The 15795-nt window shown below is 43.3% G+C and overlaps 1 protein-coding gene across 1 annotated transcript in view; it reads left to right on the top strand.

Moving 5' to 3' along the window:
• Positions 1 to 15795, top strand: part of gpc3 (glypican 3) — a 376009-nt gene that overhangs the window by 15951 nt on the left and 344263 nt on the right. The window contains exon 2 of the mRNA XM_036969955.2: positions 6317 to 6478. Coding sequence (XP_036825850.2) covers positions 6317 to 6478 — 162 coding nt within the window. The remainder of the gene's footprint in view (positions 1 to 6316; positions 6479 to 15795) is intronic.

Here is a 15795-nt window from a genome sequence, read left to right as displayed (position 1 = left end):
CTTCACGGATTAATCCCGGTTTCAACTGTACCGGGCAGATGGCGGTGTGTGGGCAATGTCAGCGTTGTGAACAGAGTGCCCCATTTAAATGTTTTTTTGTTGCATTGAACTTTTATTTAACTAGGCCACTTTATTTAACCGCCCATGGTGGCGGTGGGGTTATGGTATGAGCAGTCATAAGCTTCAAACAATGAACACAACTGCATTTTATTGATTGCAATTTGAATGCACAGAGATACCACAACGAGATCCTGAGGCACATTGTCGTGCCATTCATCCGCCGCCGTCACCTCATGTTTCATCTTGATAAAGCACGGCCCCATGTCGCAAGGATCTGTACACAATTCCTGAAAGCTGTTAATTTCCCAGTTCTTCCATGGTCTGACATGTACGACAGCGTGTTCCAGTTCCCGCCAATATTCAGCAACTTCGCATAGCCATTGAAGAGGAGTGGGACAACATTCCACAGGCCACAATCAACAGCCTGATCAACTCTATGCGAAGGAGATGTGTCACGTTGCATGAGGCAAATGGTGGTCACATCAGATACTGACTGGTTTTCTAATCCAGGCCCCTAACTTTAAAAAAAGGTATCTGTGACCAACAGATGCATATCTGTATTCCCAGTCATGTGAAATCCATAGATTAGGGCCTAATTCATTTATTTCAATTGACTGATTTCCTTATATGAACAGTAACTCAGTAAAATCTTTGATATTGTTGCATGTTGCATTTATATTTTGAACATATACTATATCTTAACAACACAGGCCTCTTTCTCTCTCTGTGTATCTCTGTCTCTCTCCCTTGCTTTCTCTGTCTCGCTTTCTCTGTCTCTCGCTCTCTTTGTCTTTCTCTGTCTCGCTTTCTCTGTCTCTCGCTCTCTTTGTCTTTCTCTGTCTCTCTCTCTCGCTTTCTGTCTCTCTTTCTCTGTCACTCTTTCCCTCCCCCCTCTCCCTCCTTGGTCTCCATTAAACTTGCATACTGATAGCTTTCTAATTAGCGAAGCAGCAGAGAAACAGAGGAACATGGTGGTTGTGTTCTGCATGGTCCCAGTCCCCCGACCTGTATGAAGCCTGGCTCTGGGAGCTTGTTAAATATGAAGTGTAGGACTGTTCTGTGTACACAGCCCTCACTGTGGCCCTACAGGAGCTGTCTTGTTCAGCTTCACTCTACGCCTCAGACACACAGGGGACCTGCAGGGAGGAGACAATGGGGCGGGAGAACAGTCACAGGCCAGGGGACCTGCAGGGAAAAGACAATGGGGCGGGAGGACAGTCAGAGGCCAGGGGACTTGCAGGGAAAAGACAATGGGGCGGGAGGACAGTCAGAGGCCAGGGGACCTGTAGGGCGAAGTCAATGGGACGGGAGGAGACAATGGCACTGGAGGATAATGGGACGGGAGGGCAATCACTGAATGCACTGTATGCATTGTGGAAACACATTGAGGAACTAGAACAGATTAAATAATGTTGTTAACTTGTAGAATATTTGAACTACAACTGCAGAATATTGATTGAGAGGAGTAAATTTGATGAGGGTGTCATCTTGCATTTAACTGGAAGTTGGAGGGCATTATCATGTAAAATGTCATATATTACATATTTTTCCTTAATGAAGTGACTATACACAAAGCAAAACATGATAATAGGAGGGCTTTCTGCTTGCATGAAAACAGTCTGTCTGTATGGCCTGAAAACAGTCTGTCTGTATGGCCTGAAAACGGTATGTCTGTATGGCCTGAAAACGGTCTGTCTGTATGGCCTGAAAACGGTCTGTCTGTATGGCCTGAAAACGGTCTGTCTGTATGGCCTGAAAATGGTCTGTCTGTATGGCCTGAAAACGGTCTGTCTGTATGGCCTGAAAATGGTCTGTCTGTTTGGCCTTAAAAAAGGTGGAGCTTTTGGCAGCAGTGTAAAAGATTGAGTGAAACACGCTCAGAGCAGAACAGTGTGATGACGAGGAGGAGGAGGACTATAGTAAAGGAGAAGAGGTGGATGTTGGTCCCAAGTGGTCTGTCTTGTCAGAAAGGCTTTATGTAGAATGTGTCATTTTTAGGTTTTAATTTTCCCTGCAGACTACCTGGACTTATTCCCCACTGCTCTCAACTTCTGTAATGAAATACATTTATCATCTGCAAAATGGCAGATGAAACTGTCTGTTTTGCTGAAGATAATTGCTAAATCCTCTAGTCTCTCTTCCCCCTCCACACGCGCTTACCTCTCCCAGGGTGGTATTGACAGTTTAATCATTTTGTCCCTGCAGTCTGAAATTAACTTGATTTTATCTGTCAGGACTCCTTTGAAGCTATTGATTTAAGATATTAGGCCAGTCAGTGTGCATACTGAAGGTGCTTGTTGACCGATATATGGGAAGAGAGTCATTATATCTTTCAGTCTGATGTGGCCCTGGATCCACCTGTGAGTTAGCTAGCTACAGTATGTATGTTTGCAATAAAGATTATTGGTGTCTTTTTTTCAGTAAAATGATTTATTATAAAGTGCCTGTCTCCTCTGCTTTACTGGCCATTCTAACTCCCTTCCATGTTACCTTAATGTGTTTTGTCTTTTCATTACTGCCTGGGCTCCATCCAATATCGATTTGAGCTCTGAAGATCTATTGTTGAAACAGATCGAGGAGAAAAAAGCATTTCTGTTATACTGTGCAACAATGACCTTTTCCTATGGATTGTGGTATCAACCCCTTTACCTTACATCATGTTCTGCATTGATTTTGTGTCATTTCTCAGAGTAAAAAACCTGTCTGCTAGTACGCCCTGCCTCAACCACAGTTTTACCAACCCTGCCTCAACCACAGTTCTACCAACCCTATCTCAACCACAGTTCTACCAACCCTGTCTCAACCACAGTTCTACCAACCCTGCCTCAACCACAGTTCTACCAACCCTGTCTCAACCACAGTTCTACCAACCCTGTCTCAACCACAGTTTTACCAACCCTGCCTCAACCACAGTTCTAACAACCCTGTCTCAACCACAGTTCTACCAATCCTGCCTCAACCACAGTTCTACCAACCCTGCCTCAACCACAGTTATACCAACCCTGTCTCAACCACAGTTCTACCAACCCTGTCTCAACCACAGTTCTACCAACCCTGTCTCAACCACAGTTCTACCAACCCTGCCTCAACTACAGTTCTACCAACCCTGTCTCAACCACAGTTATACCAACCCTGTCTCAACTACAGTTCTACCAACCCTGTCTCAACCACAGTTCTACCAACCCTGCCTCAACCACAGTTATACCAACCCTGTCTCAACCACAGTTCTACCAACCCTGTCTCAACCACAGTTCTACCAACCCTGTCTCAACCACAGTTCTACCAACCCTGCCTCAACTACAGTTTTACCAACCCTGCCTCAACCACAGTTCTAACAACCCTGTCTCAACCACAGTTCTACCAATCCTGCCTCAACCACAGTTATACCAACCCTGCCTCAACCACAGTTCTACCAACCCTGTCTCAACCACAGTTCTACCAACCCTGTCTCAACCACAGTTTTACCAACCCTGCCTCAACCACAGTTCTACCAACCCTATCTCAACCACAGTTCTACCAACCCTGTCTCAACCACAGTTCTACCAACCCTGCCTCAACCACAGTTCTACCAACCCTGTCTCAACCACAGTTCTACCAACCCTGTCTCAACCACAGTTTTACCAACCCTGCCTCAACCACAGTTCTAACAACCCTGTCTCAACCACAGTTCTACCAATCCTGCCTCAACCACAGTTATACCAACCCTGCCTCAACCACAGTTATACCAACCCTGTCTCAACCACAGTTCTACCAACCCTGTCTCAACCACAGTTCTACCAACCCTGTCTCAACCACAGTTCTACCAACCCTGCCTCAACTACAGTTCTACCAACCCTGTCTCAACCACAGTTATACCAACCCTGTCTCAACTACAGTTCTACCAACCCTGTCTCAACCACAGTTCTACCAACCCTGCCTCAACCACAGTTATACCAACCCTGTCTCAACCACAGTTCTACCAACCCTGTCTCAACCACAGTTCTACCAACCCTGTCTCAACCACAGTTCTACCAACCCTGCCTCAACTACAGTTCTACCAACCCTGTCTCAACCACAGTTCTACCAACCCTGTCTCAACTACAGTTCTACCAACCCTGTCTCAACCACAGTTCTACCAACCCTGTCTCAACCACAGTTCTACCAACCCTGCCTCAACCACAGTTCTACCAACCCTGCCCCAACCACAGTTCTACCAACCCTGTCTCAACCACAGTTCTACAAACCTTGTGTCAACCACAGTTCTACCAACCCTGCCTCAACCACAGTTCTACCAACCCTGCCTCAACCACAGTTCTACCAACCCTGCCTCAACCACAGTTCTACCAACCCTGCCTCAACCACAGTTATACCAACCCTGTCTCAACCACAGTTCTACCAACCCTGTCTCAACCACAGTTCTACAAACCTTGTGTCAACCACAGTTCTACCAACCCTGCCTCAACCACAGTTATACCAACCCTGTCTCAACCACAGTTCTACCAACCCTGTCTCAACCACAGTTCTACTAACCCTGTCTCAACCACAGTTCTACCAACCTTGTGTCAACCACAGTTCCTGATGTTTGTTTATTGTGCTATCAATCAGCCAGTATTGGGTAGTTCTCTCAGATAGATCTGTTTAAAAAGCCCTCACCCTCCTCTGCAGATTACTATTCGTTTTTTCATGGAAGTGAAAGAGGTGTGGTTGTTAATGGTTGTGAATGTAGTTGTGATTGTGATTGTGAATATTAATATGATTGTGAATATGATTGTGATTCCGAATGTGATTGTGATACTAATTGTGAATGTGAATGTGATTGTGATACTAATTGTGATTATGAATGTGAATGTGCGTCATGCCTACTTATTCGTCAGGTCTGCACATTTCTGCTCCACATTACTATACTCTACCTGTAGTGCATTACAATGTGGTGGAGGCTGCGTGACTGAAGGTAACCAGCTCGTTTTATTTTTGGACAGAGTGGGCTCTCTACTACTTTTGAAGATTAATATAATATTGGGGTGTGTAAAATGGGTCAACTTTGAGCACCTCTATCTCCTGAATGTTTTGGTGTTCAGGTCCAAAAAGTGAATTTCTAACACTCTACCATGGCCAAACATGTATGGAAGGTTTTGTTCATATCAACCAGTTTTTGCCCAGTGGGAGGTGAGTTCTTGATTCACAGTGTTTATCAGAGCACCCCACACATATTTTGTTTTATATTTCTTTGTAACTTTGATATAGTTAAAGGTAAACTATTCAACAAGGTCAACGGTTGTGTTTGAGGGTAGCCTTGATACAAGTCAGACCATAATCTTTATTTACCTTTTCACATTAAAATCATTTCTTTGGGGCAATTCTTCTTTGACCCGGGCATATGTGTACAGTGTCCGACGAAAACATCCTTGTCACTTCAATTTCTCTTTCAATGACTTACATGTCCACCTTTCAAAAGAACCCTGCAAATCCAATTATGACTTCTATTTCTAAACAACCTTCAGAAGCAGTGGTCATGATGAAAGCTGTTAGCGTATCAACCTACCATTTGTCATGTCTTTGAGTATTTCACACAGGCAGGATGTTCCTGCAAAAAGTGATTTGTCTGACCCTCCTCTTTCACCACTCAGCTTTAGAAGTTTCAAAAGGAAAACAAAAGCTCAGTCTTTCCACACATTCTCATGTTTGTCAGATTACTTAGTACATGCAAGTTGAGAGATAGGATGGGTTTCATTTCATCTCATAGTTGGGGAAATCTTCACATTCTTTACTCACTGTGAACACTGTGAACAGGAACTACAGCCCAATTATTTGCAAAGAGCAGGGGAAATGGAATTAAATGAATTGTTATTAAAGGGTTAATTTGAATTGAACTTTTGAGTTTCAATGTAAGGTTTCAGGTGCGCTAAAACACATAGTCCTCAGAGGAGGCTGGACTCCAGTTGGAAATGCAAGCTGTTTGCTGCCTGCTCACATGGTAGCTAGACTCAATTCGCAAATGTGATCTCTTGCAAACAAACTGCCCATAGACCTTGCCCATACTGTAGGTACAGATCTAGGATCAGCTTACCCTCACCGAATCGTAACTTTCACTAGTAGTGGGAAACACTCAACTGACCTTAGATCAGCGTGTTTGGGCAACTTATCCACTGTTGCGTCCCAAATGCCACCCTATTCTCTTAATAGTGTACAACCTTTGACCAGGGCCTATAGTGCACTGTACATATAATAGGGTGCCATTTGGGACACACAAATGTCTCTCCTGCCTCCTCTTGTCCAGGTGCAGACCTGCAGGTGTGCCAGCCCAAGGGCCTGACTTGCTGTTCCAGGAGGATGGAGGAACGTTACCAGATGACTGCCAGGCAGAATATGGAGTCAGGCCTGCAGACAGTCAGCGCACCGCTCAAACTCCTCATCATCCAGAACGCAGCTGTCTTCCAAGGTGAGAATGTTTCTAATGTGTGTCCTGACTGTTGTCCATCATACACACTTATCCAGAGCCATTTACAGGAGCAATTAGGATTAAGTGCCTTGCTCAAGAGCACATTCAAAAAATGCACCTAGTCAGCCCAGGGATTCAAACCGGCAACCTTTCAGTTACTGGCCCAACACTCTTAACCGCTATGCTACCTGCCGCCCCAACATCTCATTTGAACTTGGGTGGAGTCATGATGACAATTTAGGAGGATCAGAACAGTAGTTTCCTGTCTCAACTAGGCTATCACCATCTTGTTTTGCCCTTCTTTAAAATGGTTGCTGCTGCTTAATGAAAATGTATTGCATTTACAGTACATGTTTAACTTTTTAAGATACATTTTCAGTTACTGAGAGATACTGTTACTTCTCAGCAGGCAGTCTGTTCTGTGGTGAGAGTTTTGACATACAAGAGAACATGGACCCACAGGACTATACTTTACAATGGGTAAACTCTTGTAGCAACTAGCATGACACGCCATCATCTTGACATGCCAATTAAAAGTTGATGTTCAATGTGGAGCAAAGGGCTTGGCTGACTTGGTTGTAAGCTACATGCTAACAATGTTAGAGACGGCCACTGTGGTTGACTCCAGTTCCCTAGAAGAAACTCGATGCTAATTGGTTTAGGATGGGACTTGAAAGAACTCCCTAAACAACCCACCGAGTGGAATCAATACTAGAACATGCTGGTCTTGTCCTGTTTTGTTTGATCTCTTTCTCTCTCCCCCATCTCTGTCTCTTTCTCTCTCCGGTCCTCTCTGTCTCTTTCTCTCTCCGGTCCTCTCTGGTCTCTCTTTCTCTCTCCTGTCCTCTCTCTCCCCCCCCCCTCTGTCTCTCTTTCTCTCTCCCCTCATCTCTGTCTCTTTCTATCTCTCTCTCCCCTTCTCTCTGTCTCTCTATCTCTTTCTTTCTCTATTTCTTTCTTTCTCTCTCTCTCTCTCTCTCTCTCTCTCTCTCTCTCTTCACAACTCTGTCTCTATCTCTTTCTCTCTCTCTCTCTCTCTCTCTCTCTACAACTCTGGCTCTCTATCTCTTTCTTTCTCTATTTCTTTCTTTCTCTCTCTCTCTCTCTCTCTCTCTCTCTCTTTCTCTCTCTTTACAACTCTGTCTCTTTTCTATTGGGAATTGAGTACATGCCTTCTTTGCAATCTTCTGTGCTCCTCTGTCTCTTTTGTTCTTTTGTGCACTCAGATCAAAGGCCTTCCCCCTCTCCATCTCCCATCTTGGAGTAGTATTCTCTCTCTCCCCCTCTCTTCTTCCTCCTCCTCCCCCCATCACCTGCCTCTCTCTTAACTCAGACTGCATCAGAGGTTTGCCCTTTTGAAGTCAACTTTGCCGAACAATGGTGAAAGTAATGACTCTGTCACAGGTTTTTCGGGGGCTGTTCAAATGACAAGCTGCTTCTGCATCGGGAGTAACAAGGAATAGATCTCCTATTCCCTCATACCTGTTGATTAGAAGCAGGTATCATCAGGAATCTCCATATAGATAGTTATTTGTTTAGTCTGTTTCCCTCTGTAAACTGTGTTCTGTGATATAAGTATGACCTCTCAAAAACAGTTTGACATTTCATAAGTTTGAGGTCACTTCAAATCAAATAACGTTTTATTTTATCACATGCTTCGTAAACAACAGGTGTAGACTAACAGTGAAATGCTTGGTAAACAACAGGTGTAGACTAACAGTGAAATGCTTGGTAAACACCAGGTGTAGACTAACAGTGAAATGCTTTGTAAACAACAGGTGTAGACTAACAGTGAAATGCTTTGTAAACAACAGGTGTAGACTAACAGTGAAATGCTTTGTAAACAACAGGTGTAGACTAACAGTGAAATGCTTTGTAAACAACAGGTGTAGACTAACAGTGAAATGCTTGGTAAACAACAGGTGTAGACTAACAGTGAAATGCTTTGTAAACAACAGGTGTAGACTAACAGTGAAATGCTTTGTAAACACCAGGTGTAGACTAATAGTGAAATGCTTTGTAAACAACAGGTGTAGACTAACAGTGAAATGCTTGGTAAACACCAGGTGTAGACTAACAGTGAAATGCTTTGTAAACAACAGGTGTAGACTAACAGTGAAATGCTTTGTAAACAACAGGTGTAGACTAACAGTGAAATGCTTGGTAAACACCAGGTGTAGACTAACAGTGAAATGCTTTGTAAACAACAGGTGTAGACTAACAGTGAATGCTTTGTAAACAACAGGTGTAGACTAACAGTGAAATGCTTTGTAAACAACAGGTGTAGACTAACAGTGAAATGCATACTTTCCAACATGTAGAGTTAAAGATAAAGATTATAATAATAATTTAAATAGTGACACAAGGAATAAATACACATTGAATAACAAATACCAATAACAAGTAAAAATAACATAGCTATATACATGGAGTACCAGGACCGAGTCAATGTGCAGGGGTACGAGGTAATAACATAGCTATATACATGGAGTACCAGGACCGAGTTGATGTGCAGGGGTACGAGGTAATAACATGGTTATATACATGGAGTACCAGGACCGAGTTGATGTGCAGGGATACGAGGTAATTGAGTTAACTATGTACATACTGTATAGGTAGGGGTAAAGTGACTAGGCAACAGATGGATAATAAACAGTAGCAGCAGTGTATGTGGTGAATATGAAAGTATGTGTGTGTGTGGTGTCACTATGCATGTGTGCTAATGTTATGTGTGTGGGCATGTGTAGCGCGTGTGTGTATGTGTTTGTTGGGGTGTCAGTGTAAGTATGTGTGAGTGTGTGGATAGGGTCCAGTGTACGTGCATAGAGTCAGTGCAAGAAAGTTAGTGTAAAAAAGGGTCAATGCAGGTAGTTGGTGCATCGGTACCGCTTGCCGTGCAGTAGCAGAGAGAACAGTCTATGGCTTGTTTTGCTTTGACAATTTTGTGGACACCAAGGAACTTGGAGCTCTCAACCCGTTCCACTACAGCCCCGTCGACATCGATGGGGGTGTGCTCGCCCCTCCATTTCCTGTTGTCCACGATCAGCTCCTTTGTCTTGCTGACGTTGTGGGAGAGGTTATTGTCTTGGCCAGGTCTCTGACCCTCCTCCCTGTAGGCTGCATCATCGTCATCGATGATCAGTCTTACAACTGTTGTTTCGTCAGCTAACTTGATGGTGCTGTTGGAGTCATGTGTGGCCACACAGTCGTGGGTGAACAGGGAGTACAAGAGAGGACTAAGCATACACCCTTGAGGGGCCCCCATGTTGATGGTCAGTGTGGCGGATGTGTTGTTGCCTACACTCACCGCCTGGGGGCAGCCCTTCAGGAAGTCCAGGATCAAGTTGCAGATGGATGTGTTCAGTCCCAAGGTCCTGAGCTTGGTAATGAGCTTAGATGGGACTATGCTGATCTGATCTGTCGTCAATGGCTATAGATGTGAGTGCTACGGGGCGATAGTCATTTTCGCAGGTTACCTTCGCATTTTTGGGCACAAGGACTATTGTTGTCTGCATGAAACATGTTGGTATAACAGGGATAGGTTGAAAATGTCAGTGAAGACACATTCCAGCGCATGTTTTGAGTACGCATCCTGGTATTCCGTCTGGCCCCGCAGCTACGGAGAGCAAGATCACCTAGTCGTCTGGGAACAGCTGGTGCTCTCAAGCATGGTTCAGTGTTGCTTTTGCACCATTCCTTTCTTTTTGGAGAGCAGAATTCCTTCCTCCTTTTTTAAAAGGATTTATTCAGACAATACAGAACAAGATGGGGAAGTAGGGCAGGAGGAGAGATAGCTAACTGGAAAGGTGGTCTGGGGTATCGAACTCACAACCTTCAGGGCTCTGTGCTTGGAGTTACCACTCAACTACACAACTATGCAACTTTTACCTATTGGCTGTCTGTTAACAGTGCAGGTGTTCCAACGAATGTAGACCGTCTTCGGGTACACCTTGGTGTGTTGTCAATGTTCACAAATTTCTTGTGAGATCTCTATGTGACATCATGCTATGGGGGTCGGATAGCTATTACTTTGAATGAGCAGTGGTATCCCCATTTTCTGGTTCAGAGCCAAAACCTGTGCTGTTATATGATGCTCTGCTGGGCTACAAGTTTGAGGATGAAGTTTGATTTTGTGGAATGAGATCAGCAAAATATTTGCATAATGATAAAGTATGATAGTCAGATTGCAGCATGTATTTTGACTTGATGGACCAGCCAAATTCATATTGATTCATCATTACCTCCATCCTCTCACTCTCAATGATTGCCTCTCTCACTGAAAGGCCTGATGTTGTCCAAGTTGTTTAAAATTGACAATCCTTCAGCCTTAGTAGGACAGCGATGCTAATCTTGAACTCTAATCTTTTGAAAATGAAAAGCTGATGCAGGCATGCTGAGAATTTAATTTCCTCAATTATGAAATATGATATTTCTGATGAACTTGTTATTATCATCAGCTGCTGCAAGCCTTTGCCGAGCCTGAGGTTGATTATATATTTTCATTTTTTTTAATACCGGTGAAGTGTCTTGGGTGATTATTATTATAGTAGCCTACCTTATGGAGTGAAAAGTGCCTCAGAGAGAAGGAGAGTTGTCAACTCGATCAGCCGCACTAAAAAGCTAATCAGTGGAGGAGTTTGGTTTTTGCCATTTCCTTCAAAGTGACTGACATCTCCAGTTACTGCAGTAATGTGTGCTTTAGAGCAGTTTCAGTGATGGGTAAAGGTCGGAGGAGGCGGAGGAGGAGGCGGAGGAGGAGGAGGAGGCGCAATAGCCTCACTTTGAACCAACCATTAGGGAGGGAATGTTGGGGACACAATTTGTCTTCAAAAAGAGACGAGAGAGCAGAACAAATTATTTTGTTTAAAGTGTGTTCAATTAAATGTGGAAGATTCAGTCAGTTCAGTCTTAACCCGCAATAACATTTACGCAATACCGTCAGGGTTAGGGTGATTCACATTTTTGTAATACAAAAAAAACCTTCACATTTTCAAACAGTCCATTTATATTTTACAACGGGGCTATACATTTGGGTGAGTTTTTTTTCTCACCTGAGTAGCCTCTTTTCACTGCCAAAAATAAAATGAAACCATCTAGTATTCAGCGAAATAACAACACAATGTCAGATACAGGTAGCCTAGTCAAATAATTAACATCCAATCACATTAACCGTTACTCTCTCACAGGAATTCCACTAACGGTCCGTATGTCCGTAGCTGCTGCTCATTCCATTTGCTCAAAAATTGATAAATGGTTATTAAAAAGTAAGGCCCGCGTCCATAGAGACACATACCAGCTCTACTGGTAGTACTGCTATTACCAGCAGTACTACACCTGCACCTATCGACGACACAAGTTGTTCTGCTTCCACGAGCACATCCAATAATAATAATTCAATAATTCTACATTTGTTGTTAGCCCAGCTAACATGGACACTGACAGTTGTAAATCTGATGCAGCCGAAGAGCTACTGCCCCCTTACACGGGAAAGCACCGAACAACAGACAGGGACGTTGGACCATCAAAGAGGCGCAAATATGATGAGAACTACATTGATTTGGGGTTCACTTATATTGGGAGTAGTGCCTTTCCTCAGCCACAGTGTGTTATATGTGCAAAAGTACTCTCTCACAACTCGATGAAACCTTCACTCTTGCGCAGACATTTAGAAACAAAACATGACAATTAGAAAAATAAGCCAGATTAGTTTTTTGAGCGAGAATTAAGATGACTTTCGAGTAGTAAGACATGTATAAAAGAAACATATACCATTAATAAGAAGGGGCCAGAAGCGTCTTATATGGTGATGTCATGACGTTGCCCTGTTGGTGAGGTTTATGAGCCCCATGAATGCCTTTCCCCCCTTTCTCTCTCTACTCTAAGATTTGACTCTTGGAAAGCCCTTTGTTAACATAGAGAGAGTCTGGTAACATCAAAAGGTTGGGAACGGAACCAACCAGTTGGATTGGTACTTAAAGAATATTATGACAGATCAGTTGACGTCTGAGAAATTATTACTGACGATAGGACAACAAACTGTATCTTGGAAAGTCTACACATTCTAGTTGGAAAGTCTACACATTCTATCAGATTCACATGGAATTGTTGTGCAATTTAAATGTTTAAATATGAAACTATTTGTGAAAAGATGAAATGTAATCTTTCCTTCTAAATGAGAGAATTGTTTTCAAAAGTGAACTATGCTCACTCAGTGGCCCTGCCCAAGTGAACAGGCATTGATTGTGAACTATGAAACACGCCCTTCTCTCCACCACTACAAATGCCCATTGACGAAAGTCAATATTGTGTTCCCGATGACGTGAGGACTGCTGTCCAGATGTTTAAAGGGCTAATATCAACTACAGAACTAAGCCAACCTCAGCGTGAGCTCTGGTTACGAATGGTTGAACGACTACAACCTAACGAAATTAACATTGTGTTCCCGATGACATGAGGACTACTGTCCATACATATAAAGGGCGAATATCAACGTGGAGGTGATGATCGCCACGCTGGAAGGATGAATGTGACTATACCAGCCAGAATATAGCCTGAGCTTATATTATGGCAACTTGGTATGAACTTTGATCTCTTCACTAAAGAAGTGATACCTCTTAGACGTCGAGTTAGCAGCAGCTGTAAACGTGGGCTAGGAAAGGACGGACAATCTCTTCAGAAAGACAGGGTACTACAACGTATCCGTTCTACCACACGACGACAATACTACAGTGTATCCGTTCTACCACACGACGACGATACTACAGTGTACCCGTTCTACCACACGACGATGATACTACAGTGTATCCGTTCTACCACACGACGACGATACTACAGTGTATCCGTTCTACCACACGACGACAATACTACAGTGTATCCGTTCTACCACACGACGACGATACTACAGTGTACCCGTTCTACCACACGACGATGATACTACAGTGTATCCGTTCTACCACACGACGACGATACTACAGTGTATCCGTTCTACCACACGACGATGATACTACAACGTATCCGTTCTACCACACGACGACGATACTACAACGTATCCGTTCTACCACAAGACATATTCTTCAAAGGACAAGGGAGATCTCTGCTGGGCAACCCAGACTTCCGTCTATGACCAATCTATCGAAGCACAGCTCAGAGTAAATATTTTGTGCATTTTCCAAATGGGCGGTTATTTAGAATGCATAAGATTCTGTATTTACGATCGCATAGCTTCATGAGGTCCGATAGAGATCCAATCCTTTTGTTCTTTAGTTTTCCCGCGCTTTCATTCAAAACCAACCCCATTTATTTGTGTAACCAGCCATCATATTGGTTCCGTCCACTAGGGACATTATTTAGGTATTTAGTAAATAAATAATTAAACCAAATTTTGTATTGCTGATTCAACTTGTTAGCCAGGGTTCGTGAAGATAACCAAGAATTTTACCACATTCAGATGAGACTGAATAAGGTGACGATTAATAATTGACTGCTATAGATTTAAAAGATTACCAGGTCTTTAAGAGTTTATTCGGAAGACAACAGCTGTATAAACATTATTTCGTGGTGCCCCAACTTCCTAGTTAATTACATTTACATGATTAGTTTAATCAGGTAATATTAATTAGAGAAATTATTTTATAAAATAGCATGTCATATCACTTAATCCGGCATAGCAAAGACACAACAGTGAGCTACCGAGTGGCTAGGACAGGCAAGTTGCATACTATTTTTGAGGACTTAATTCTTCCTGCTGCCGCGGATATGGCTGGGACAATGCTGCAGGAAAAGGGCAAAAAAACTATACCGACAACGCCTTCAACAAACAACAGATCAGTGATATGGCAGGAGATGTTTTGAATTGTTTTATTTATTTTACTAGAGTATCTTGCCATGGCAAATTGCGCTGTTAAGACACTGATACCCTTTGCAACCACGTACCTACAGTATGTGAGAGTGGATTCTCGGCCCTCACTAGCATGAAAACTAAATACAGGCACAGACTGTGTGTGGAAAATTATTTAAGACTGAGACTCTCTCCAAAACAACCCAACATTGCAGAGTTATGTGCATCCTTTCAAGCACACCCTTCTCATTAACCTGTGGTGAGTTATTCACAATTTCCGATGAATAAATAATGTTTTACACGAAAGATGGTTAAATATTGATTATTATTATATTATTATTTGTTCCCTGGTCCTATAAGAGCTCTTTGTCACTTCGCACTAGCCGGGTTGTGACAAAAACTCACACTCATTCTTATGTTTAATAAATGTATCGTATAGTGTGTGTGTGGCTGGCTTACAATGATGGCAAAACACAACATTTGAGAGTGCGCTGACCCTGGCACTAGAGGGTTATGCAGCTGGAGGTTGAATGTTTGAAGGGGTACGAGACTATAAAAAGTTTGGGAACCATGGACCTAGAGGACATTGCGATAGGTAGAAATCCCTTGGAGCTGTGTTATACAAACTCAAACCCTGGAATGTGTTGTAATCTACACTGCTACTAGGTTGGTATCAATACTTATTCTAACGATTTTAAATTTGAGTGTCATTATTTCTATATAGCCTTTCTTGTTCTAAACTTCTAACGTGGGTGGGATGTAGGGATGGGTGTGGTTTTGTGACAATGATCACAAGAGGAGCAACCATTCACCGATTTGACAGCTTCAACGCAGTTACAACTCCGACATTGCCAAAACAAAATAAATGATATGCCTTGAAGTTGTCGGTTATTTTGGGTTAATGCTGAACTGATTGAACCTAGGCATTGGAGTATTCTTTACATCCCAGCATATGGGGAGAAGGCAAAACAACACACTCACAAATGAGCTTCTCTCGGCTGTCTCCACTACACAGACCCTGGAGGGCAGGGATCACAAACCACATTACTGTCTCTACAGTTTCATCACACACCATTACTCCACTGCACTCCAGTGAGAAACTGGCACCCTGAAAGAGCCAGAGGAACCATCAGGGTTCACCAGGGGGAGTCACTTAGAAGTCCAAAGAGAACCTCCAGTTAAAAAACATGAGAGAAGAGCAGTCTTGGAGAGCAGTCTTGGTTAGTGGGTACATGAACGAGGGTTGAGGAGCCTTGATTGCTCAGACTCCCAGAGACTTGGGTGATATATGTGGATAGCAGTATCTGGCTACATGCAGAATAAACATGTGGACAAGGAGGGAGGGAGAGAAAGTCTGTGATGTCAATTCCTCTGCCTGTAAGGAAAGTGGGACAGCGAGCACCCCTGGAACGACTGGCTGGGTCCAGGGAAAGCAGGCGCAGTGGGGAGGTACACAAACTGCTCTGACTGTGGTTGCCTC

This window comes from Oncorhynchus mykiss, chromosome 25 (assembly GCF_057628025.1).
Source record: "Oncorhynchus mykiss isolate SJ-2025 chromosome 25, ASM5762802v1, whole genome shotgun sequence".
In the NCBI taxonomy this organism is placed as follows: domain Eukaryota; kingdom Metazoa; phylum Chordata; class Actinopteri; order Salmoniformes; family Salmonidae; genus Oncorhynchus; species Oncorhynchus mykiss.
Note: the sequence above shows the minus strand (reverse complement) of the source record. Positions and strands in the feature narration are given on the sequence as shown.